Here is a 27,233-nt window from a genome sequence, read left to right on the forward strand (position 1 = left end):
TATCACATACTATTTTTTCCACAGGAACCCAGCCTCATTAAGTGTACAGACTGTACCATGCTCTGGGGTGAATTAGAGTTGTGTAGTGAATGAGGTGGGGATTGCTGGAAAAGAAAGTTTAGTCCAATGATAAAGGCAACTGAATGCTTCCTGGGTGAATTGGATTCTATCCCTGCCTCAGCCACAGACTTCCTGTGTAAAGCTAGGCACTTAAACTTTTCACAGGTGGTCACGAATTGTATGCTCCTCATTTTGTGCGTGCCCAGCTTGAAACCCTGGGATCTGATTTGCAGAAGTCAGAGCACTCATATCTGCAATTAAAGTCAGGGGGACCAGTGCTCTGAACATATAAAATGCTATGTAATGCTCAGGACTCTGAAAAAATCAAGCCCTCAACATCTTTATTTGGGGACCCAAAATTAGTGCCTCAGTTCCCTTTGTGTAAAAGGGGAATAATACAACCCCTTCACCTCACGGGCATGTTGTGAAACACTCATATGCTATAGTGATAAAGTTTGAACAGTGTGCAGTAAATATTATCGGGCCACACATCTTGTGCACTGAATGAGTCAGGGGATCTGTGCAAAACATTAGCATAAGTGCATACACACTCTTCCCACCCTCTGGCTCATGGGATAGGGATGTTCTTTGAAAAAGGCATAACTGGGGTATCACTGTTATTTGCAGCTGCCAAAATGTTCCATTAGGAACATACAACTTAAAGCAGTTATGAGAGTGCTCTTACACTGAGACCTTGGAAGTTTTAAATTGGCATAAAATTATCTTTGTCCTGTTCCCCTCCCTTCACTTTAGTCCTCTGAGCATAGTTTAGCCAGGTCAACGAATCTGTGCCAATATATTTAAAACAGGCTGTAGCGGGATGATCACCCGCTCCTACCCTGAGGGGCTTAGAACTTTATGTATGTGTCAGTATTGATTCCGCTGTAGGTATGCATGTGCCCCAAGCACATATCAGATTTTTTTGAATAGCTGTGTCTCTTGGGGTGTATGTACCCTATGCTGCCTCATTCCCCAGTATGAGGGCAGGCAGCTACAACCCTCCCTCACTTTCCTTTTACCACCCATGACACCAAGATGGAATCTAGCTGGTGTCTGACCCACTAGATTTTAGCCCTAGCTAAATTTCTCAAACTTCTGAAATTCTTCAGAATCACCTTCATTCTTTTATTTTTATTACCCTAGGCTGCTTTAGCACTTGCTGAAGCAAAAACTGCTTGCAGATGGCCTCTCTACCTACACAACCCTCCCCCATAACACACACACACCCTGCACAGGACTCAAAAAATGGTGGACTCAAAACCCATTTCAAGCCTTGTCTATCCTGTAACAGGCTAATTCCACTAAAAGGCATAGAATATGGCCATTCTGCTTGGGAGAGTCTTGCTTCCCAAGCAGGTGCTCACTCCCTCTCCTTTTCTGCAAGAACCCACAAGTGGAGGGATGTGAAGTTGAAGCCCTGTCTTCTGGATCAATCTATGAGAGATCCAGAAAAGCCAAGTTCAAAGACCCCCTCTTAACAGTCACTCATATCTTCCAGTGTTCCATCTAAAATGCAGACAAACGTGCAGGTGCAGGATAGTAACACTTGCCTCCATCACTCCAACCTCAAGATTAGTTCACATTTCTTTACTTTCAGGTTGCATACTTCCACATGGCCATCCGGCTCACAGGAAGTACCTCAGATGCATAGTGGAGACAACCATTACCAGTACAGGGGTCTGCCTTTCACACACTCTCCAGCAGTGAAAGTGTTCACTAAGTGTCTGTCCATAGTACGACTCATCTAAGGAAACAGGGAATTTATGTTTACTCATATATAAATGAAGGAACAATAATCCACACCGTGTAGAGTCAAGCACAGGAGTTTATTACATGCAGCACTGGCGGTGTGTCACTTTGCTTATTAGGCTCAGAGACACTGCAAAACAGCTAGTTACACTAGAGTATATATGGTGCTCACTGGGCGGAGAGAAGCGACAGGGATGGGTTTTCCCAAACCCCTGGGTCAGTTCTAACAGCAAGACAAGATAAGCACAATAAGCCAATGATCTAAAATATTATATAAATTGTTCTGCCCCTGGCCCAAATTAACATATTGCTGACACACAGGTAATTACCCCCAAACTATGTCTATTAAAGTGTGTAGGTTAAATCCTAATTTTAGGGTCCAGGGGAATGAGGTAGCAGCTCTCTCGGTTGACCAACAGGTACATTCCTAGGGATTTAAAGCGAAAAAGCAGTAATTAGTACTTAATTTCACAAGTTTACCCTTGCATTTCTGTGGGCTAGCACTGGCATATATCTGTGAGCGGAGGGTGTCATAACTCACGATAATCATGTTAGGCCTCTCCCCAAACTTTGTCTAGGATCTGAGGGGTATTGTACCATTATCTCCTCCCTGCATTAGGGAGTAACCGTGAGGCCTTTCTCAGTGCTTCATGTGTCTATAACTCATGATAAGGATGCCCAATTACATTCAGAGTTATTCTGACTCCTCTCACTGACTTGAAATACGCAAGGTTATCTGTTTACCCCAGCTTCCTCTGAGCTATGTATTCTCTATTAGCCAGCACCTATAGCCCAAGCCAAGCTCGGACTCCGGGCCTATATTGAAAAGTTCTTAACAGAAACTGTCGTTAAGATCTTACATCCATAGCTAATGGATTCTGACCCTTCATAAGTGACCAGCAGGTACCAAATGGAGGCTGAAAAAGCTCTGGATCACTTCCTTTCCCTGTTCTCCCACTTAGAACTCCTAGTGAATGAGGGAGAGAGATCTCAATATTGATGCAAAAATAATATTAATAAATACAAATTTTAAACAAGTAATTACAAACTTATGTGCACCTTTACTAAATATTGATAGCTACAAGAATATTATAGTCAAGATGCTCGGAAATATAACAATACACATGCTTAGCTAATTACTGTATGTTACAAAATGTTAAAGCTAGTCAAAGAAATTCCAGAAGGTTTCTGCTTCTAGCTCCCAAGGACAAGCAAACAGCAATCTGTGTGAACACTTTTAGGAAGAAACTTGAATGTGAAAGGAATGTAGGTTTGTGTTATCAGAGCAATAAATATTGAGGTAAAGTGGGCCTATGCTAAACCTACCCCCCTCTTTTTTTTTCCCCAAAGAAAAATCTTTGTTTAAACCCACTCAAAGAATTCTAGAAATGGCCTTAATGATATTAATTTCTTTTGTAAACACACTACAGTTTTCATTCTTTAAACTTGGAGAACACTTATGGTGGGCAATTTTTACAGAAACTACTGGCTCCTTCCAACTCGTTTTCACTTAGAGATGAAAACCGTTGTTGTTTCTCAAATGCTTAGATGGTATAAGCTTCTACTAATAGGTATATTTGTAAATATTTTGTATTTAAATGCAAACTTTCATATAATAACTGTACATAAAACATCTTATGATTTAGTTATATAAAACTAAAGCAAGGTCACTTGCTAGGTTAATTACTCATGTGAGAAGCCATTTAAGCATAGAATACAGTAATGGTTAATTAACAGTTTAGGCTAAAGACTTTCTTAGAGTTAATTAAATTTAAAATACTGTTTTGAAAACTAAAAACTTCTTTAAATAAAGAGAAGAAATTAATGGACTTTTAAAAAATTTCATTTCCTGTCAAACGCTAATTAAAAAACCTCACAGAATGAACTGAATTAAAAATAGTTAATTTTAACTTTAAAAGTTATCTGAATCTTCACATATTTATGTACACCCACAGAAAGAGCTATTAAAGAAATGTTGCATATTAGAAAGACTGCATATTTAGAAGATGAAAGTATCACCTAAGCCAACCCCTAAGGCATGGAGCCAATAAAAGAATAACAGCAACCAACTTAAATCTGAACAAGCATTAAAGAGGTGTGTTTTCACATAATTTCATAAAAAATAATAAGGGTATACAAAATTTTCAAGTGAGCACCCAACATCCCTGGCTACTCAGCTTCAAAAGCAAGCACTCCTCAGTTCAGCCTTTCCACCACTAAAAGGAAGCTGCCACAGATAGATAAGAAAAACAAAGATTAAGAAGAAACCAACCCAAGGAAACCTCCCGAAGACTTCAACAGTGATTGGTAAGAAAAAGTTAACTAAAACACTATCAGGGATTAGATATAAAAATCTCAATGATTTTGTTGGACTACTGAAAAAAATGAAGACTAACAGTTTCTCCTGTTAATCACCAACTTGTTAAAATATATTCCTGGAAAGGAAAGGAGGACTAAACACTGGTAAACAAAAAAAACAGTAGGATTTAATTAAATTTCAAATGTTTAATATTGGTTAATTGACCTGTCTCAATACAACTCCATAAATGGTTCCTTCTAAGTAACTGATTTAAATGTTTTTTTCTGTTTCATAGAACGTAGTTAAGATTGTTGACTTTACCAACTATAAACTGGCAGGTTCATCTGCCCTAAAATCTCTGGAGTGCTATCTCTGTTACAAGCTCTACACAAAGAGACATAGAGGAAAAAAATTGTAATTGAAGTAACCAGTTTATCATTTGTTTATTGTTTTTTTATCTTTCTTTAGTTAGAAAATAGCCATGATTAATAGTTGTGATTGTTTTTCTTGGTCTTAATCATGGTGTCCCACAAAGTATGTCAAAGAACCTCTGTGACTCAATGATGGGAACCACACCCCTGAGTTTGTAGTAAGACAAACAATTAGTCAGAGCTGGTCTGCCATTTCTTGTTTCTCTAAACTAAATCTTTTTAGTAATTTTTAAAACAAAAGTAGATGTCCAATTTCTTTCCATCTCACATAAACTATGAGAATTTGTCTGTCATTGATGCAGATGATAAAGTGTATAGGAGTTATCCTCAATTCTAGTATGGCTAGGGTGACCAGACAGCAAGTGTGAAAAATCGGGACAGGGGATAGAGGGTAATAGGAGCCTATGTAAGAAAAAGACCCAAAAATCAGGACTCTCTCTATAAAATCTGGACATCTGGTCACCCTAAGTTTGGCAAAAGCTTTTCTGCTAGAGGACAGGTTTGTGTACTTTCCATCAAGTCAATACCATATGACCTGCAGACAAGATTGATAGTTGCAGTGCGTACATATTTGTCTCTCTTTGGCTCCATGTCTACATGGATATATGTGATACTGCTTGCCAGATTTAGCTAGTGACCTATGCATCACTGGTGGAAGACTGTCTGATTCTCATCTTGCCACCTTATAACCAAATGAGTCTCAATTCCACTCTGCATCCTAAAGAACTGGAGTAGTGGATAGACCTGCTGAACGTAAGAAAATTGATATTCTTCTTGGTCCCCTTCCCAATGACACTGGGCACAGACACATCAGGGACAGGATGGGGTGCCCCACTTGAATCACGTGTAATTACAAGGTTCTTGGTCTCAGGACAATCTAAAATGTCATATGAACAACTTGGAACTTAAAGCCATTGCATGGTGTTGCTTCCTTCCTTCCTTCCCCCAAGCCATCCATACTGCAGACCTTGATCACAGCACCTCAGCAATACTCTATAGTGCAAATCTGAATTAATAAATAATATATTATGACAGGGTCAGGCCAGATGGTTACAGGGGAGTGTTCCTATAGGGAACCAGGAAGTGGGTGGGCAGAGCCCGCCCACTGCTAAAGGACCCTCCCCCCAGTCTAAGGGGCCTGGAAAGCAAATAATTCTGGGGGACAACTAATGAGATAATAGGGATGGGAGTGAAGTCAACTGTTCCTGTTGGTATCCAGGAAGTGGGCGGGCAAAGAACCTCCCACCAGCCTAAGGGGAGGATCCACAGGTCTGTTATACCAAATAAATATGGGGGACAACTAATGAAAAAAAACAGGATTGGGAGTGAGGCAGATATATTAGTCCCAGATTAAGTAGATCTCTTTTCCCTGGGTAAGGTAAAAGAGCCAGTTCCAGAACAAAAAAGAACTTGCTGGAACCAACTAAGGCAGGCAGGCTAATTAGGACACCTAGAGCAAATTAAGAAGAAACTGCTAGAATCAATTAGGATAGACTGGATAATCAGGGCACCTGAGCTAAAAAGGACCTCACTTCAGTTTGTAGTGTGCATGTGAGGAGCTAGGAACACTAGAAGTTGAGAGTGAGAAGACATTGCTGGAAGACTGAGGAGTACAAGCATTATCAGATACTAGGAGGAAGGTCCTGTGGTGAGGATAAAGAAGGTGTTTGGAGGAGGCCCTGGGGAAGTAGTCCAGGGAGTTGTAGCTGTCATGCAGCTGTACTAGGAGGCACTCTAGGCAGCTGCAGTCCACAGGGCCCTGGGCTGGAACCTGGAGTAGACGGTGGACCCAGTTCCCCTCCCCCTGAGATCTCCCAGCTCCTGATCAGACCCAGGAGGAATTGAGCTGGAAGGACTGTGGCTTCTATCAGAGGGGAAGGTCTCTGGGCTGTTTCCTGACCCACATGGTGAATTACTGAGGTGAGCAAATCTGCCAATAAGTGCAGGACCCACCAAGGTAGAGGAGGAAATTTGTCACAATATATATACTGCAATACTTCAAGGAAAATGAGTGAAATTCTCAACCCCCACATTTTCTCAATAAATGGGCTTTATATGGTGCCAGTAGGAACACTATACTCATTAATAGTGGCAGGGCACAGGCCAGACCAGCATCTTGTCCAAAGGCATCACTATTATTGTGGTCTTGCTGAACATTACCTTTCAGTATTAAGCACAGGAGTTCATAAGCTATACTACTTAAAGACAATTGACAAATATCTCTAGTTCAGAAATGTGGCAATGTTTTGTTTCTGTTCTCTTTATGTTGGCAATCAAAGCAGCCATATTAAGAATCACTTGAATTAAACATATATTTTTTGGCATGTTTGAGGTCTACATTAGTAGTGGTCAGCATTAGTTAATTGACATTTTGGTTATTTCTTTGTCTGGGAGGAAAGAGCAGAAGGAACCAGAAACAGTTGGAGCCTATTAGTTTCCCAGGAGCCAACCAAAAAGAAAAGGAATAATAAATCACTGGCTGACTGATGGAAAGGCCAATAGCTATATTGAGATAAACAGTCTACATGTGTCAAGGTTTCCTCCACACTCTGAATTTTAGGGTACAGATGTGGGGTCCTGCATGAAAGACCCCATAAGCTTATTTACCAACTTAGCTTAACAGTAAGCTGCCACCACCAAGCGTGCCCCAAATCTTAGGGGAGAGCCACTTGAAACTCTGCCTTTTCCCAAATGTTTGCCAAGTCCCTAACCCCCCCTTTCCTGGGCAGATTTCTGAGACTAATTCCTCCCCCAAAAGTCCTTATACCCCTTTTCCTGGGTGGGCTTGAGAGTATACCCTCACCAATTAATCCTGGTGAACACAGATCCAAAACTCTTGGATCTTAAAACAATGAAAAATCAATCAGGTTCTTAAAAGAAGAATTTTAATTAAAGAAAAAGGTAAAAATCATCTCTGTAAAATCAGGATGAAAAATAACTTTACAGGGTAATCAGATTCAAAGAGTCCAGAGGAACCCACTCTAGCCTTAGATTCAAAGTTACAGCAAACAGAAGTAAACCTTCTAGCAAAAGGAACATTTACAGGTTGAGAAAAACAAAGATAAAACTAACAAACCTTGCCTGGCTGTTACTTACAAGTTTGAAATATGAGAGAATTGTGCAGAAAGATTTGGAGAATCTTGATTGATGATCAGTCCCTCTTAGTCCCAAGAGTGAACACATCCCAAAACAAAGGGCACACACACAATCCTCCCCCTGCCCAAGATTTGAAAGCATCTTGTCCCCTTATTGGTCCTTTGGGTCAGGTGTCAGCCAGGTTATCTAAGCTTCTTAACCCTTTATAGGTAAAAGGATTTTGGTGCCTCTGGCCAGAAGGGATTTTATAGTACTGTATACAGGAGGGTTGTTACCCTTCTCTTTCTAGTTATGACAACATGCAAAGGACAACAACTATTCTCTTGCTTGTTTAAAACTTAAGGAAAGGGATGGAGACTTTCGTTTGTTTACCTTGAACTTGAAGACAAAGGAAATCAGATCTTTATTTTGTTTAACCCCAAGCCCATGGATTTAGGATACTAGAAGAGCAAGATGTAAAACAGTGTATCCTTATGCAAAACTTAGAAGAAATGTGATCATTTACATGGCAACTTGTGAAAAGTACATATTTTTTTTCCTGATAGGATCATGCCTTGGACACCACGTATATGCAGAGCATCAAGTGAGTATCTAAGAGATCCACTGTGCTGTCATAAAGGCTCCCTGCCTGGATATGGTGATGTTCATGTGGGGGAGGGTTGTGATCTGAGTATTTGTGATCTGAGCATCCAGCTGGATTAATCTTGTGAGGTAACTGGAGTTTAGGATTCGGGAACTCACTCTAGGACATGATGCCCATCAAACCAATCGGATGGATATGTGGGCAGGTGATCAAAAGACTTTCTGGACAAGGTATGCAATCCTGGCTGTGATCCATTTTAAACCCCCAAACCTTCCTTGTCCTATCTATTTGTATATGTTACCACCACTTTGTTTAATTGATTAGGAGGTTTTGAATTGAATCTTTAATTCCTTCTTTTTTACCTCAGTTTACCTAATCCAGAGAGCAGTTGTGGAGATTATAGATGAGATTAAGGATGAATTTCCAACCATAATTGGAATGCAACAGTCAAACCAGGTAAGCGTACTGAACTACTGTATTTGATTGCCATTAAATTTCTGATAAAGGAATTTCCCCTTCTTGTTCAAAATATTATGTGTTTTATCTACTATTATTTAATAAGACATGTTCTGCTGATAGTGATATTTAGTCTTTAAATAGTTATTGGAGCAGGGACTGGAACCTGGGTGGGTGCTCTCATCTCTAGGCTCTAGAGTCATGTCTCACTCTTTCTCTGGTGGGGCTTCTCCACTTTCATTTTGTGCTGGGCCCAATCTGGAAACTGACCTCTGAATTGGACATTGTAGGTGAAATAAGTGGGGGAATGGTCTGAGCTGCTTTATAGAATCAGGATTTAGATGGCTCCATGCATACCCACTGGCAGAAATTTAGGGGAATTTATCAGCAGACATGTAGGTGCCGAGGTAATTTGTGGGCAGCTGAGTGGAAGTTTTGAGAATCTTAAACTGCCTCAAGTGGCAGTTAGATGCCCAAAATCTTTGTGGATGCAGCCTCATCTATGAAATGGTGATTAAAATTTCCCTATTTCACAGAGATGCTGTGAAGGTAAAAATCCATTAAGGCTTGTGAGGTGCTCAGATTCTACTGTGATAGATCCTCAACTCCTTCTACACTTCCAATTCCACTGATACTGGCAAATCAGACCATGAAGCAGGACATCAATTCTAATCCCTCTTATAGAAATAAAATTGGGAGAAGAAGGCCTGTAAGAAGTTATTGCCTGAAATACTTAACATCTGCTTCCTCTGTTCCTGCTATCAGGCTGCAGAGCATCTCTGGCAGAAATGCTGTGACTAGGTTGACTTCTAGCATTACAAATTCATTCTCTTCTCCTTCAGTTCTGCCATCTTCCTAGCTAAACAACTCCACTTAGACAATTTAATTGAATCTCAAGTCCACAATCCCAACCACCTCTGATAAGTCCTCAAACCCTCTCCTCCTACCTGCACTTCTCTATGCACAAGTTCTTGCCAATTTCTTCCGTGAGAAAATTGACAAAATACAATATGACTTTCCATCTTTTTCTACAACTCTCTCTTCCTCCTCTCTGTCACAGACACAGAAGTTTCTCATCTGTTCTCCTCTAAGCCTACCTCTTGCCCCAATGATCCCATCCCATCCTGTTTGTTTTCCCTCATGCCCACTCTCATTCCTTCCCTTACTCTTCTTGACCTCTTGTGTGCCTCTAGCTCAGTTGACTGGATGAGGGCAGTCTAGCGTAGTGGTCAGAGCAGGCATCCAGAACCAAGGACTAGGGTCAGAGTCAGTAGTGGGAAGCCAGGGCCCAGGATCAAACCAAGGTCAGGAACTGAAGCAAGCAGGGTAACCAGCAAGGAGTGGCTGAAGGCAGAGGCAGGCCAGAAACCAGGCTGGGTATAAGGCAGGAATAAGGTAACAGGAGCAATCACAGTGGTGGGCATGAACATTGAGCCAATGTCCCAAAAGCCAGCCTGCTGCCCCCTGCAACCAATCAGGTGGCATAGCCAATCAGATAGCTGTTGCAGGCCAAATGTATTGAGGAAGCTGCCTTGAGACTAGTTTTGCAGCAGATCCTGATTCCTGACGCTTTCCCCTCACAATGCAAGCAAGCTTTAGTCTCAGTCGACCCTTGATCCAACTTGCCTCTCCAGTTAGTGCCGCATCCTCCCTTTTCCCTTTCGCCTTTAAGCTCATTAGACAGCAATCGTAAACGGCATGTTCAGAGTCCTTGCCTCCAGTTCCGTCCTAGACCATATCCAACCAGCTTCTGTCCTTTGCACTTAACTGAAAATTGCTAATGCTGTTGAAATCTTGTCCGTCCTTGCTTTCTGTGACTCTGTCCTTTCCTGATTCTCCTCCCACCTCTCTAATTGTTCTTTAGTGTGTCCTTTGGAAGATCCTCCTCATTCCCTCTCCAACTTTCTGTAGGGGATCCATGGGGCTCTGTCCTTCATCCCTTTTTCTCTCTCCACACTTACCTCTGAAATCTCATTCATAAATACAAATTCAACTACCATCTCTATCCTGACGACTCACAAATCTACCTCTCTGCTCCACGCCTGTCCCATTCTGTCTAAATTAAAACTATGGTCTGCCTCTCTGATATTGGCTAGAATCCATGAAGCAATCAGCTGAAGATCAGCATGGCTGAAACAGAGTTCTTAATCTTTTCCACTATATGTTATCTTAAATTCAGACCTGTCTTTTCATCTTCACATCCAAGCTATATCTAAATTTTGCTGTTTCTTTCCACATAACAACTCTTAAGATTTCCTGTCCATTTATACAGCTACAACTCTTGTCCAAGGTCTCATCTCATATCTCTATTACTGCAACATCCTTCTCACTTGCCGTGACAAAGTAAATCTCTTCCTGCTCGTATCTATGCAGAATGCTGATGCAAAGATCAATTTCCTTACACATCACCTTGCTCTCTCTTTGAAACCCTCCACTAGTTCATCTTCTCTATCAGGGCCAGCTCTAGGATTTTTGCCAGCCCAAGCAAAAAAAAAAAAAACTGTGGTGCCCCCCCCTCTTTTTTGTGCTCACCGGCCCTGCCCCAACTCAACCCCTTCCCCAAATCCCCAGCCCTGCCTCCTCCCGCAGGTGTGCTGCATTTCCACCCCCCCTATTGCTTCCTGGGGCCCCCCATGACCTCCTGCCCTAGCTCACCTCCGCTCCGCCTGCTCCCCCAGGTCTGCCGCTGCGCCGCTTCTCCCCCTCCCTCTCACACACAGCAAGCCTTGGAGGGAGGGGGGGAGAAGGCGGAGTGGCGGCATGTTTAGGGGAGCAGGCGAAGCAGAGGTGAGCTAGCGTGGTGGGGCAGAGGAAGTAACGGGGGTAGAAGAATCGCTCCCCGATCCAGCTCACCTCCACTCCACTACTTCTGCCTCCCCTGAGTGCTCCGCCACTTGGCTTCTCCTCCCTCCCAGACTTGCTGTGCGAAACAGCTGTTTCGCACGCAGCAAGCCTGGGAGGGAGGGGGGAGAAGCGAAGCAGTGGCGGCGTGCTCAGGGGAGCAGGTGGAGCGGAGGCAAGCTTGGGTGGTGGGGGCACTTTTTCCCCATGCCTTGGAGTCGGCACCTATAATGGCCGGCGCCAGAATGCCGCCCTTAGAAATGTGCCGCCCCAAGCACCTGCTTGTTTCGCTGATGCCTGCGTGGCTGATAATTTTGTTCTTTACTACAGTTTCAATCAATTTTCCTGGTGCTGAAGTTAGGCTTACTGGTCTGTAAGCGCCAGGATTGCACTTGGGCCTTTTTTAAAAATCCAAGTTACGTTAGCTACCCTCCAGTTATCTTGTACAGAAGCTGATTTGAAGTGACAAGTTACATATCTTAGTTAGTTCTGCAATTTCATATTCGAGTTCCTTCAGAACTCTTGGGTGAATACCATCTGGTTCTAGTGAGTTATTTACTGTTTAATTTATCAGTTTGTTCCAAAACCACCTCTATTGACACCTCAATCTGGAACAGTTCATCAGATTCTTCACATAAGAAGATGAGGAAAGGTGTAGAGATCTCCCCCATAGCCTCTGCAGTGAAGACTGATACAAAGAATTCATTTAGCTTCTCTGCAACAGCCCCATCTTCCTTAAGTGCTCCTTTAGCACCTCAACCATCTAGTGGCCCCTGTCAAGGTTCCTTCCCCACTCTGAACTTTAGGGTACAGATGTGGGGACCTGCATGGACACTTCTAAGCTTAATTACTAGCTTAGATCTGGTATCACTGCTACTATCCAGAATTTCAGTGTCTGGATCACTCCCTGTCCCCCCAAAACCTTCCCCTTCCTGGGTAGCCTTGAGAGACTCCTTCACCAATTCCCTGGTGAGTCCAGATCTAATCTCCTTGGATCTAAAAACAAGGAGAAATCAACCATTCCCCCTCCGTTCTCCCACCAATCCCTGGTGAGTCCAGATCCAATCTCCTTGGATCTAAAAACAAGGAGAAATCAATCAGGTATTAAGAAAAGGCTTTTAATTAAATAAAAGAAAGGTAAAAGAAAACCCTCTGGAAGAGATTAGCATACCAGCTACTCTTACAGACAACAGATTCAAAACACAGTGGATGTTCCCCTGGGCACAAATTTAGTTACACAAAAGAAAATACCCAATTTGATTCTACCTCTATTTGCATAAGACAGGTTACAAAGAAATAAACATAAACCTATTTATTCCTTTCTAAAATTTATTACTCTGATAAGAGGCTGGTTCCTTGATCTTTTTCACTCCTGCTGAAACTGAAACTCTAAACAAAAGAAAAACTTCCCTCCTTCCTTTTGAAACATCTTGTTCCCCCATTGGTTCCTCTGGTCAGGTGTTAGCTAGGCTAGGTAAACTTTTTAACCCTTTATAGGTAAAAGAGGCATTAACCCTTAACCATCTGTTTATGACAGCCCCATTGACTGTTTGGCAGGCTTCCTGCTTCTGATATACTTTTAAAAATTGCAATTAGTTTTTTTGCCCTTAGCTAGTTCTTCAAAAAAAAAAAAAAAGTCTTGCCCTGCCTTATATATATTATTACATTTGACAGAGTTTAAGCTTTTCTATTTTCCTCACTAGGATTTTACTTCCAATTTTTAAAGTCCTTCCCCATCCTCTTTCACTCTGCTGTTTAGCCACAGTAGTGTGGTCCTCTTACAGTTTTTTTTAATTATTATTTAGGGCATACATTTCATTTGAGCCTCTACTATGGTGTTTTTAAATGGTCTCCATGCAGTTTGCAGGCATTTCACACTTGTGACTATTCCTTTTAATTTCCATTTAACTAGGCTCCTAACTTTTGTGTAATTCTCCTTTTTAAAATTAAATGCTACTGTGATAGGTTTCTTTGCATTACACAATGATGTTAAATTTAATTACATTATGGTTGCTATTACTGAGCGGTTCAGCTATTATAGTCACCTCTTGGACCGGATCCTGTGTTCCATTTCAATGCACATTCCTTCCTAAATGTTTTGAGAAGCTTATGTGGGTTTTTTTATTTTTATCACATAGACAATGGTACAAAACATTTAAGGCAGCTCCTCATCTGGTGTCAATCGTCATAACTCCATTGATTTCAATGGGACTACGGCAATTTACATCTGAGAATCTACCTCGCATTTTTTTTCAAGCAACATTGCATAGGATTTAGTTCAGGGGTAGGCAACCTATGGCATGGGTGCCGAAGATGGCACAGCACGCGAGCTGATTTTCAGTGGCACTCACACTGCCCGGGTCCTGGACAACGGTCTGGGTGCTCTGCATTTTAATTTAATTTTAAATGAAGCTTCTTAAACATTTTAATAATCTTATTTACTTTACATACAACAATAGTTTAGTTATATATTATAGACATAGAAAGAGACCTTCTAAAACGTTAAAATGTATTACTGGCACACACAACCTTAAATCAGAGTGAATAAATGAAGACTCAGCACACCAGTTCTGAAAGGTTGCTGATCCCTGCTTTAGTTACAGGACTCCCATTTAAAAAAAAAAAATCAATGGAAGTTGCACCTCTGACCAATATCAGATGAAATACAGGTCACTACAGAGCATACAGAAACACATCTTTATATATTACACATGTAAGGAACTATTTCTCTCATTTAGTGCAGTCACTGAAATTCATCATCCCCACTGAACAAAATCCAAGTGGTTAGAATTGTGGAGGGAAGACTGCTATGGAGTGCTCATACTTGGATCTTTCTCACGCAGTCACCCTGTGATCAGGCTGCTATTCCAGTATATGGACAGGAAAAATGACTGATGCTACATTTTACCTAGTTACTTGGATCATTGTATCCCTCTAATTACTGATCATGTGGTCCATTATACAGCCAATTCAGAGCTCCCCTATAGAGTATGAAGGATGAGGTTCAGAGAACCCTCTACAATCTCTTTGACCACAGTACAATCACCATGGGGCTTAAGTGGTGCAAAAGGCTTTGTGCTCCCCGCCCCCACATTAGGGTAAACTTCACATTAATCAATTGATTAGGTTTTCTTTAACATTTGTTTGAATCCCTTTGGGCTGTAGGATGCAAGGTCAGATTTCTAAGTGATAACTACCAGAAAAGCACGGATGAAAGATTTTGTCAGGCTTCATGTTTTATGTTACTTGTAATAGGTTAATACTCAAAGGCTCCAATCAGAACTGGGTCCCCCTTGATCTTTAAATCAATATCTGAGGACTTCAATAACTCAGCCAGAGGTTATAGGCCTATTACAGAAGTGGGTGGGTGAGCTTATGTGGCCTGAAAAGTGCAGGAAGTCCAACTAAAAGGGATGATCTCTTCTGGTCTTAAAGTCTGTGAATCTATGTTAAGTGCTATATAAATACAGATGGCTTTTCCCTGAAGAGCTTAAAATCTAAAAAGTCACTTACGGGCTAGCATATAAGCAAAGTATTATCAATGCGATAATAGGAACCTCTTGGTAGTTTAATATGTCAGCTGTATACGCTGACAGCCCCTCAACCTGCAATGTGTACTATTAGCTTGCCAGTTTTTAGTAAGTGTCCTGGAAGAAGTGGAGGAAAAGGAGGGATTTGAAGGGGAGAGTAGTGTCTTTATTTGTCAGCTCAGGAATGACATTTCATGCATAAGTGGCATCATGGAAGAAAGAAGTGTTTGTGGGAGAAGTGTGCTCAGTCAAGGCTGGCATTGTCAGAGCAGAGAAGCAAGGGAAAATGCGTTCAGAGATGAGCAGATGAGTAGAACGTATTTTAAAATGTATACAAATAGAGGCATGTTCTATTTCTATATCTTAGGCATTTCTAATATGCCCATCATTGTATTACCGGGTGGCAATGTTGTAATTAAAATCCATTGGTAAATCACCAACAATAAACCATTAAACTCTTTTGGCTCATATCAATTGTAGTCTCAATTTAACCTGATACAACCACTATTAGGCCCTTTATGTTCTGAGCTGATACTCTCTCAGCTAGCATACCTGCATCTCCCAAATTTATATTTTTAGATTTGCTTTTGATGCTGAGTCTCCCTTGGGAGGTGCTGACTCCAACATCCATAGAAGTAAAGTACTTTTCAAATTCAGATGATAGCTGCACTTTCCTGCTTGCTGAGCCATTGTAGGGCTGGGAATACTGCAAAGGCCATACATTTATTACAGGAGAAGGGTAGTCTTGTGCCTACAGGCCAAACAGGAACTACAAAAGCTTTTTCTTCTAGATGCTAACTGTGCTACATAAATGTATGTTTTCCAAGACACTAAGTGTAAAATATTCTGGTACTTTCTATATGAACATGGGGCAAGATTATCTCTTCCTATGTGTTTATATAGTGTCTTGGATATTGTCACAATTCAAGTCATTATGTGCTCATTATTATTTGTAGAGTTAGATGAAGAATAACTAACTGAGCTTTTAATAAAATAGCTTGTATCTCTGCATAGCTTCGGTATCAAAGGATTATTTTTGGAATGGCCTTTCACTCTCCATAAAGTCAGGATATTCAAAGATTCATTTTAGAACCATATGCCATATCGTTTCTCAAACACTTCCCTTTCAGGAAATTGTTCCCGTTCGACAAGCATCCAGATCAGTTGTGGCAAGTGCATTCTCTTCATCTCCTGGAGTAAGAGTTATTAATGGGCTAAATAGAATATCAACATCTTCAAAATCTGTTGCCAAAGCCTTGCAGCCAAAAATTGCACAAAATTTTGCAGAGTTAAATACTCTGTCTCATCGTCTTCTGAAAAATGTAAACATACCAAAGCAGCCTCTCTATAAAAATCAGGTATGGGAGCATTCATTCAAATATTAATTATTTAGGAGATATTCTGACATTCTTTACCTGCAATGTATATCAGGTTTTCAAACTATTTTCAATTAGAAGTTCTATTCCATTGTTCATTCAAGTTAGTGTGTTTAAAACTGGAATCTTTACCATCTTGATCTCATATTTTTCCCCCCTCTATTACACAGTAATTCATACGGGTACAAATCCTGAAACCATTGGTTAACTCATTCAGTTAACAAGCTCGCTGGGCCAAAACATAGGCATTTTGCCTGAATGAGGACTGACTGTATACAGACACATGCTCTGATTGCACCCAATATCTGTAAGTGGAGAAGACCTTATGTACCTCCTCCTTCCACATGGAGAGAGAGCTTAGCCAGCTCTGCAGCAGCATTAACTCTCCTCCTCCACTGCTACTTTCTCCTATAACCCACAGAAGGCCTGCTTAGTCAGAAGAATAGACAGGCTGGTAGAAGGGCTGTAATAGATGCTTGTGATTCCTCTATGTTCTGGTGACCCACACAGATGACAAAATTAATGTAAATATAGACATTTCAGAAGTGGATATAGATATAGGGAACTGCTCTTAAAATTTTATTCTGTTGAGCAGCATTGATATTCTGGCAGCAAAAAACCTGTTTTTAAAAAGGATTTTTCCTTCAGAGTAGAACATTTTCCCTGTTTGATGTGATCTCCTATCCAGCAAAGACTGCTCTCACCAGCATAATGTGTGCTTCCTACGCAGCACTAATTTACGTGGTAAGTATAAGCGTCTTAGTTCTGCACCTGATTCTGCCACCCTTACCCACAGTGCGTAGTGCCATACTCCATATGTGAAACCACTTGGACTATGTGCAGCATAAGGTACTACAAATTGGGTAAAGGGGACAGTATCAGGCATTTTTTGATCAATTGAGTTTCTTAATATTCATGCTATAGTAATGTAGCCATCAGAATAAGGTTTAAATGTTGTAATCAACAATGAGCATTTCAGTTTTCCCTCTGTTCTTTTCAAACAGGTAGCCGCATGACAGGCGGAATGAAATGGTTATTTTACTCAAGTTGCATTTGAGTGTATCATGTACATGTTTAGGCAGCTTTGCAAACCTGGTCACAAACCAAGACACAAAAATCTACTCCTCTGTCCTTTATGTTGATGATGGAAAAACTAATGATATTTACTCACTTATTTAAAAACACAAATTAAAAGAATCCACAAAACCACCAACTACTTACCCTGGATAAATGGGATGCTATTATTTTTCAATGCTGCATTAAATTGTGTGTCATGAATTTGTGGCTAATGATTTTCTGATTCTTTACTCGGGATTATTTGCCCCCCCGACCCATCCCCTCTAACCTGTCTCATAGACTTTAAGGTTGGAAGGTTCCATCATGATCATCTAGCATGACCTCCGGCACATCACAGGCCACAGAACCTCACTCACGCACTCCTGTCACAACCTCTGAGTTACTAAGCTATTCAAATTTTCATTTCAAGACTTGGAATTACACAGAACCCATAATTAACTCTGGTTAAAATCAGCAAATGACCCATGTTCCATGCTGCAGAGGAAGGTGAAAACCCCCCAGAGTCTGCGATGTTTGGTTTGGGAACTGTGACAATCAGTTAGACCCTGAGTATATGGGCAAGACCCACCAGCCAGACACCTGGGAAAGAATGTAACACATAACTCCTAGTCCTTCCCATTTAGTGTCTCATCTCCAGCCATTTAAGATATTTGGTAATACCAGTCACAGATGGACATATGGCATGGTATACAATCTCATCATACCATCCCCTCCATAAATTTATCAAGCTCAGTCTTGAAGCAAGTTAGGTGTTTTGCCATCACTACTCCCCTTGGACGGCTGTTCCAGAATTTCACTTCTCTCACAGTTAGAAACCTTTGTCTAATTTCAAGCCTAAACTTGTGCCCATGTTGGCCCCTAAATAACTTCTCTCTCTCTGGTGTTTATCCCTTTGATGTATTTATAGAGCACCCTCAGCCTTTGTTTGTTTTTTTTAGGCTAAACAAACCAAGCTCCTTAAGTCTCCTCTCATAAGGTTGGTTCTCCATTTCCATCTTAGTGGAGCCCTTCTCTGCACCTGTTCCCGTTTGAATTCATTGTTTTTAAATGTGGGAAACCAGAACTGCACACAGTATTCCAGATGAGGTCTCACCAGTGCCTGTATAATGGCAATAACACTTCCTTACCTCTACTGCAAATACCTCACCTGATTCATCCTAGGATTGTATTAGCCTTTTTCACAGCCACATCACATTGGCAGCTCATAGTCATCCTGTGATTGACCAATACAACTACGCCTTTCTCCTGCTGTTTCTCCTAACTGATAAGGCCCCAATTTATAACAAAAGTTCTTGTTAGTTTGTAAGTGCATGAACTGCTTCTTCCCTACTCAACTCCTTCTCCCAATCCTATTCTTTCCCTAATAAGCCCCAGTCTCCACTCCATAGACTTCTCATCCTATTATTCTTGCCCACTCAGTCCTAGTCACCACTTCCAGGCTCCCCATCCAAATCTTTCCTCAACTACTTGCCCAATCAGTCCCAGCTCCCAACAACCAACCTGACTCTTGTGTCTCATCTCCTCACTCACGGTCTCAGATCCTTGCCTCCTCCTTTGATCTATCTTCCCCTTCATTTTCTCCTCAACTCCCTGTGCCTTCCCAGGTTCTTCATCCAATCTCAGTTCTCTATGTTCAATGAGGATTGAATCTTGGTGATTTTAGCTGCTAAACTCTGTCATCTCTTCTAAGCATGGGTGAATGGGGATTTTTCAAGGTTTCTAACTTGACCATATGTGATAGATTTGATAGATACATCCCTGACACAAAGCCAATGCCTGCCAAATTTAAAGCCCCTGCTCCAAAGCCTGGGGGCTCTAGAACTTCTCAAAGAAAGTGACCAAAATTTTTATTAAATGGCAAAATATTTCCCCCTACTTTAGTTCTCAGAAATGACTGAACTATTTTTTGAATTAAATTTAGAAACAAAAAAAAATCCAGGCACCTGGCATGGAAAGCACCAGCCCTAACAATTAAAATTTGGCAAAAATATAAGCAGCTGAAAACAGGGTCGTATAATGGCAAGTTTCAAGCTATTAACACCACCCACCTATAATAATTATATCTACTTAATATATTTTTCCCCTGTATCTGTTTGTGTCTTGAGATTGTTAATGCTTCAAGGCATGGATCACATCTTTTCTAGGTGTGTATAGCATCCAACACAATGGGGACCCATTCCCAATCAGGGTCTTTGGGTACTACTAGATTAAAAAAAAGTTTAGAAAATATTTATGAACAAAATTAACCCACTCCAGGCATCCTAAGATATCCAGACTGATGGTTATTTGCACATTGTAGGGAGCAGAGGCACTATTCTACTTCACATAAAACCTGATTTGTGTGAAGTGCTGACTGCTAACACCCACTTCCAGCACTGGGATCTAAGAACATCCAGCTCTTTGCAAGAGACATTCAGCATGTTACAGCATAGCTCCCTACTTGACTCATTACAGGCTCCATCCTATCCTGCAAGGAACTGAGTGCTCTCGTTCTCAGTTAATTCTATGGGACTCAAGGTACCTTGGGAACTGGCAGGATTGGGTTTGCACATCCAAATATGTTGCTAGATGTTCTGTTCCAGGACCTGTTCAGTTTCTTATTGCTTAATTATAATCAATTGCCTATATGTTTAGAAGCCTGAAAAATAAAAAGCAGGTATCAGAAAGATGAAGTATTTGTCTAGTACAATGGTTCCCAAACTGAGGTTTGCAAAATGTTACAGGGGGTTCTTTGGAAAAAAAATCCCTAATGATGGACAGAGCTGTCTCTAGGGACCCCGGGCAGCACAGGACCAGCAGCCCGGAGCCCTTGGACTTCCAAGAAACAGATCAAAGCAAGCATGTCTATCACACTGAGATTTAAGCTTCAAGACTCCTTATAAGAAATGGAAAGGGAGGTGGATATTTTTTGCTGTTTTTTAAAATGATGATATTATGAAGAACGAGTTTTAAGCTTTGTTGTAACATGCGTTGTTTGCCTGGACTGCTCAAGACCTGAATGCCTGTGTAGGAGGAACTCTTTTGAGTTGGCTTCTTAGATGTGAAACAGCATGAAGGTATTTGATACTCCTTGATGAAACATAGGAGCTCTGTCTTATAACAGGCTTATTCAAAGTGATACAAGCTATGAAAGTGAGAACTTGGAAAAGTGTTGCCATTTTCATAATATAAAAAAATACTGTATTGATCAATAATAATGAATAATAAATAGTATGTAATGTCATAAAAACCAATTTTATATTTCCAAGATCACTGCTTTTATAATTTATACACAGGTAAAGGAGAAAATCCCTGGAAATATTCATTTTTAGGAGGGGGTTTGTGAGACTTGACATTTTAGTGAAAGGAGGTAACAAGTTGTTAAAGTTTGGGAACCACCGATCTAACAGAAGTTTCATAATATATCTTTCAGTATTTTTCCAGCTCTTGTGGCTACAATCTCATTAGTATTTTCTAGTGTCCTATACTATAGGTCTGTCAGCAATATTATCTTAAATCAGGAAATAAAACATTGTCTTATTTTGTGACAAATATATAAGCTTGGAATATTTTTGAGTACATATTGCTCAACTTTCAAAGGCCCAAATGTAGGACAAAAACAGAATGTTTGAACACAAATTAATTAGACTGCTGTGGCTTCCTTCCTTTTCTGTAAAAACACCTCATTCTATAACCTCACTGTAGAGTTCATTTTTTATGCAAATTTCAGCAATAGACATGAGACAACACCAAATGTGTGGAAGTAACTAACAGTGAGACTCCAGTGACATCCCTCAGTCAGGTACATTTGAGCTGATAAGATGTAAAATCGGTCACCAAAAATGTTTGATTTCTTGCCGTTTGATAAGCTTTTGGGGCCAAACTTGCTGACACGTAAGTCAGTGGAGGGTGAAACTTACTGATTTCAGTGGGAGCAGGAGCAGACCTTTAATAGAGGAACTGGCTGCAAGTAAAAATGAGGAGTTCTGGTGGCACCTTAGAGATTAATAAATTTATTTGGGCATATAACCCACTTCATCAGATGTGTGGAGTGAAAAATACAGTAGGTAGATATAAATATACAGCACATGAAAAAATGGGAGTTGCCTTACCACATGGGGGGTCAGTGCTAACGAGGCCAATTCAATCAGCCCATTCCCAACAGTTGACAGGAAGGGGTGAATACATTTTGTAGTGACCTAGCCACTCCCGGTCTTAATTCAGGCCTACTTTGATGGTGTCAAGTTTGCAAATTAATTCCAGCTCTGCAGTTTCTCACTAAAGTCTCTTTTGCTGAAGAATGGCCACTTTTAAGTCTTATTGAGCGTCCAGGAAGACTGAAGTGCTCTCCTACTGGTTTTCGAATGTTACAATTCTTGATGTCTGATTTGCGTCCATTTATTCTTTTGCATAGAGGCTGTCTGGCTTGGCCAATGTACATGGCATACATCACATTGGCAGATGAGCCCCTGATGGTGTTGCTGATATGGTTAGGTCCTATGATGGTGTCCCTTGAATAGATATGTGGACAGTTGGCAATGAAATTTGTTGCAGGGATTGGTTCCTGGGTTAGTGTTTGTTGTGTGGGGGTAGTTGCTGGTGAGTATTTGCTTTAGATTGGGAGGACTGTCTGTAAGCAAGGTCTTGCCTGTCTCCCAAGGTCTGAGAGTGAGGGATCGGTCTCCAGGATAGGTTGCAGATCCTTGATGATGCACTGGAAAGGTTTCAGTTGTTGTTAGTATTTATAGTAATACATTCTATAGGATAAATGTCTAATAGTAATTGTTTAAATGTTTGATAGACATAATGGCATTGACCCTATCAAATTCATTTAGCTACAACTGTACAAGGTGCGCGGCTACTGTGTTGATGTATAAAAGCTTGATCCAATGTATAAAAGCTTGATCCTATGAAGTGCTAAACACAGTAGCCCTGATCCAAAAAGCACTTAAGCCTCTACTTAATTTTAAGCACATATGTAGTCTTACTGACTTTGCTGGGACTATTCATATGCTTAACTGTATTGGACTGTGGCCAGAGTGGTCAGCACCTCGAAGCACTGAGGCCTTTATTACTAAGATATTGGTATGTATTAAACTTCAAAATAAAGGGTACTTATGTTACTGTCTGTATATTTGAAATAAACAACTCCAAGTTATGGTTTTCTTCAACTAAACTCTATATCTTTATTGTATGTAGGCAGTCTCTATTAACACAGTATTAGGGAAAATAAAATACATTGTTCAAGAAGAAAAGACCTCAAGAGAAAACGCTAAGAATGAGGAAGAAAAAGATGTATTCTCCAAATATGAAGATTTAGCAAGTTACACTGTACCCTCTCCAGAGAAGCAAGCATTTTCTGAATTTCCTGTTGAAGATTCAACTAAGAGCACCATTCACATCCTACATTCTGCACTGGATCAAGATAAGTTCCACTACTAAGTACTGTAAGCTCAAACAGGCTTGTGAGCTCTGTTAGTGCACTGAATGTTTAAACAAAGACACTTAACATATACAGAATTTACATTCTCTATTTGTTAATAAAATTAGTACAAATAGCTTAATGTCTTCAGTGTTCCTTAGATTTTTCTTTCAATAGCCATGTCCCTCAGAACAGTTGTGGCTGAGGGCCTTATGAATATTTTTAGTGCCATGTTCTATAGCATTTAAATTTCTTAGTGACACAAACTTTTGTCCCCCTCCAGTTATGAATTCCACAAACTGGCTTCAGAGAAAAGAAAAACAAGTTTAACTACAAAGGATATAATCACTTAAAATCTAAGATTGCAAATCTAAGAGATCAAACAGATTACCCAGCAAAGAAAACAAAAATGCAATATAAGCTTACGATACCAAAAACCTGGTTACAAGTAGTAGTTTCTCACCCTAAATATTGTTTTGGGCAGAATGCAGAGGTTCTTGAAGGCAAGCTGCTCTTGCATGCAGCTTGAAACGCCAGGCATTTTTCACAGGCCAGACATCTTCCCAGACTGGGTACAGTCCTCCCTGCACACACTTCCTTTGTTTTTTAGATGTTTCCTGCAGTCATCCTGGGTGGGGATTCAGTGAAGAATGAATGCTGATTAAGTCACTCCCCAGCCTTAAATAGGTTTTACATATGGCATGAATCCTTTGTTTTCCAGTGTGGTTCCTACTGCCACCACCACCCTCACTGGAAAAATACTGGTATTCTATCATGGAGTCCAGTACCAGGTGACAATCACATGACCCTGCATTATTAAAGCTGCTATGAGTCAGAGGTGGTTTGTAGCAGCCCAGTAAATCATAACCTTTTCAATGATCTCACATGCCTTATCTTGCAAGAAACATAGTTATGCTATAATCATATAACAATATTTCTATGAAGAATATGGGATGTAGTGTCATACCATCCTTCACCAGGTTCAACTATACCACTAAAACACAGATGGCTCTGTGCTCTGATTAGAACAGCACCTGGATGAATAGTTGTTTGAAGCAGAAGCTGAACAAGATAAAGAATATGTTGGTGGGCAGAGAAAAGCACTATGAAGAATTTCCAGAAACAGTGCAAATACCTTCCTTTGACTGAAGGTATACGTTCCTAATTGGTGAAGTCAATCTGTAGTTTATGAATGTTCCTGGATTTCTCAATGATGCTAAGCTTTTGCATAACACAAAACATTGTCTGTTACAGCTATCCCCCTACTCCATTTTGTTTCTTACAGCTGTCCCCATACTCCATTTTGTTTTTGTTCTCCTCCTGTGGCCGCCCTTCCCTGGCTGTTAAGTTGTTTACCAAGAGCCATTGCCCTTCTCAAAGGGATGGCCACTTGTGCTGCGTGCTAAGTGGGACCACTGCCCTGTCCAAGGGTTAGTCCTGTTATCACCTTGTTGAACCTGGGCTTGGTGTAGGGCAGGCAATGTCCAGAGCTGCAAGATCTATTGTGTTTTTAAGATCCTGGGCATGAGTCATCGGCCTCCTGTGCTTTTGAGTCACCTATTGCACAGGACTCTGCCCAGGCATGTCTCTGTGCTCACCTGCAGTTTTTCCCTGTGCCTCCTCCCCTGTGACAGAGGGAGCCTATCAGGATCACTGGCGGGAAACTGCCTAAGTTTGCCTTTAAAAACAGACATTTTTGAAACAAACATCAGAAAGGTTCCTGATCAGCCAGGGATTTTGGGGGGTCCTTTCTCCGCTCTCGTTTTATTTTTGAGCATACCCCTGGTTTTTAACCCCCCCCCGCCCACGAAGAACGAATTGCTGCCTGAGAGATCTCCTGATTATCAAGACCGTACCGAGCCCTCCTTGCTTCTTCTGCCTTTGCTGCTGCCTTGGGGACTGGTAAGAATCCCTCTGTAAAACTTTCCATACTTTAGCTGCTGGCTCTGTTTCCCTAGCACACAGACTCAAGCTAAACCTTGGTCTGTGTCTTAAAACCTCTCAAACTCCGTGGCGCTTTGCTGCTAAAAATAAGCTTGTGCCGCTGCTAAGCTCTGCTCCCTGCTTTCAGCTGTATCCACTGCTGCAGCCACCATCCCTTGGCTTCCTTGGGGGCTGCCTTGGGAGCTGTATCCTGGGCACATACCACTCTGCCCTCTGTAATTTCCCCATGGCATAAGGTGCACCGTAGGTTTTGCTTTTTAGTTTAATAAGTCATAGTTTGCTAAGATTGTAGAGCTTGTAAGTTTCACCTGCCTTGTTATAGTTTGCTGTTCTGTTGCTCTGTATAGTTGCTTGTTATAGTTTGCTTAGAATTGTGATATTTGTTGTTTTGCCTAGTCGTTGATTAAGATAGATTTTTAAAAAAGCCATTGCCTGGTTGTATTCTGTACCTGTTTTATTACTTTGTATAAGCTGCTTGTAATTTATATAAGTTTGATTAAGTCAGAGGATAGATAAGGTTTTTACTGCTTGAATTCGTCTTCCCGCTGTCCCTATCTCTCCCTGAACTTTCCCGTGTCTGTTTTTCCCCGGCTCCAATCTCCCCCTCTATGTACTTCTCCATGTCTCCCTGTGGTAACCCCTTGCTGCTCCTCCCACCCCCATGTAACTTCCCAAACCCTCTGCCGCTTCTTTCCCTTTTTGGGGGGGTGTCCCTCTATCCCTTCTTTACACATCTCTGTTGCCTCTCCCTGTATCCCCTGTGTTCGTGCCCCCGCTCCTCTGCTGCCCCTCCCCTACCGAAGATCACCATCACACTGCTCCGTTTGTCTTCACCCCACTGCTCCGCAACTTCCCTGAAGTGGTCTCCGCTGCTGCAGCCTGTTTCTTCCCTGAAGTGGTCTCCGCTGCTGCAGCCTGTTTCTTCCCTCAACCATCTCCCCCATTCTCCACGTGCCTTCCCATCGCTTACACGTTCAGCGCCCTCCTCTCGTACTGCTCCCAGACTCCCCTTAAGTGCGCTCCAGCTGCTCTTGTCTCCCGTACCTCCAGCCCGCAGGCTCCTGAAGATTGCTACTCTGGGCTTCAGAGTCTCTCGCTGCTTGCAGCTGCACTCTCCTCTTGTCAGATACCACTACTCACTCACTCCCCTCCCCCCTCCCGCTTCTTGACCCAGCTTTTAGGTACACTCTTGGTATCACAGCCTCACAAATTAAGTCAGTAATTTTCTACATTGCATAATTTTACTTATCACCCATATTGTATTATTGCACTGTGATTCACATTTTACTTGTGGTTATAACGCCCTATTAGTTGCCTCCATTTTTCTAATATACTTTGTATACCATTTTTATATAGAAGCTACCATTTTATTTTGCATTCCACACTGTATCTAGAGTTGTTCCTATATAAAGTTGAGTTGCTTATTGACTGTACTGTATCCCATTGTGCTGAACCCCACTTACTGTACCCCACTGTTAAAACTCCCTACACTGTTCAATAAGAACCCCCCCTTATCATTGTCTATTGTAAACACCTTATACACCCCATCCCATCGCATTTCATTGTTAAATTCCCACCATTTCCTTTTTCCTTTAATAAATAAATTAATTGGCACCCCATCTGCGTGGTAATTGCTCCCCAAGATCCCATATACCTGCAGGCAGGGACAAACATGAGTAATGCTTTCTACTTGATCCAGTTGACTATGAGATTCTGTACCATCCTGGTAGACAGACAATAACCAGCAATTATCTGGACCACCATAATGCAATATACCTGGGCCTGAAGCTTTCAATGCCTAGGAAACTCCAACTAGTACCAAACTTTACAGCACATCTCAATAACACTGGCTACCATAAGCACATCAGCCCTGTGCTCCACTCTCTACACTAGCTTCACCCAGAATATTGAACCAAGTTCAAGGTCTTGGTCCTTATCTTGAATGGCCTGACCCCAAAGTGTCTGAAAAATCACCTTAAGCTGTGGGATAAGCACTGTGCTGGACAACTCTGGCCCTCAGGCATAATGGGACTTTCTACCATATCAGTAAAGCTCATCTGTCAAAGAGGCACAGCTTTCTCAGGGACTAGTCTGAGACTGTGGAATGAACTGCTCCAGTGCCTCTATCACAAACTGCCACTTTCTGATCCAAGTACTAGGTACACACTTCTCTGAATTGCCTTGTCCAAGATACCTTCTGATAAGTGTTTACATTTTTAAAATCCTACATGCCCACCCAATTTTCCTCCAGAGGAAAGGATGAAAGAATTCACATGTGATAGATGTTTGTCATGTTGGTTAACTGACTATTGTAATGTCACTGAGACACTACCGTGATGGAGATACAAGTACTTATTTAGAACAGAACTGAGGTAATTGCACACACAAAA

At 41.3% G+C, this 27,233-nt stretch overlaps 2 protein-coding genes across 8 annotated transcripts in view; one reads left to right on the plus strand and one right to left on the minus strand.

Moving 5' to 3' along the window:
* Window positions 1-1,867: 1,867 nt before the first annotated feature.
* Window positions 1,868-27,233, minus strand: part of RFESD (Rieske Fe-S domain containing) — a 31,342-nt gene continuing 5,976 nt past the window's right edge. For 6 of the 7 annotated variants that reach the window (XR_004000860.1, XR_004000862.1, XR_004000861.1 and 3 more), the window contains one exon: window positions 22,633-23,527. Coding sequence is in view for 1 of the 7 variants with exons in the window: in XM_030565954.1 (XP_030421814.1) it covers window positions 23,444-23,527 (84 nt within the window). In the remaining 6 variants the exon portion in view is untranslated. Of the gene's footprint in view, window positions 2,237-22,632; window positions 23,528-27,233 lie in introns of those variants that run through there. The other variant, XM_030565956.1, reaches the window with a different exon arrangement.
* SPATA9 (spermatogenesis associated 9) lies at window positions 7,862-22,941 on the plus strand. The gene is made up of 5 exons (XM_030565957.1): window positions 7,862-8,448; window positions 8,586-8,674; window positions 16,176-16,403; window positions 17,070-17,165; window positions 22,677-22,941. The coding sequence occupies exons 1-5, from the start codon at window positions 8,385-8,387 to the stop codon at window positions 22,917-22,919; spliced, it is 720 nt and encodes a 239-aa protein (XP_030421817.1). The 5' UTR covers window positions 7,862-8,384; the 3' UTR covers window positions 22,920-22,941.

This window comes from Gopherus evgoodei, chromosome 6 (assembly GCF_007399415.2).
Source record: "Gopherus evgoodei ecotype Sinaloan lineage chromosome 6, rGopEvg1_v1.p, whole genome shotgun sequence".
Lineage (NCBI taxonomy): Eukaryota > Metazoa > Chordata > Testudines > Testudinidae > Gopherus > Gopherus evgoodei.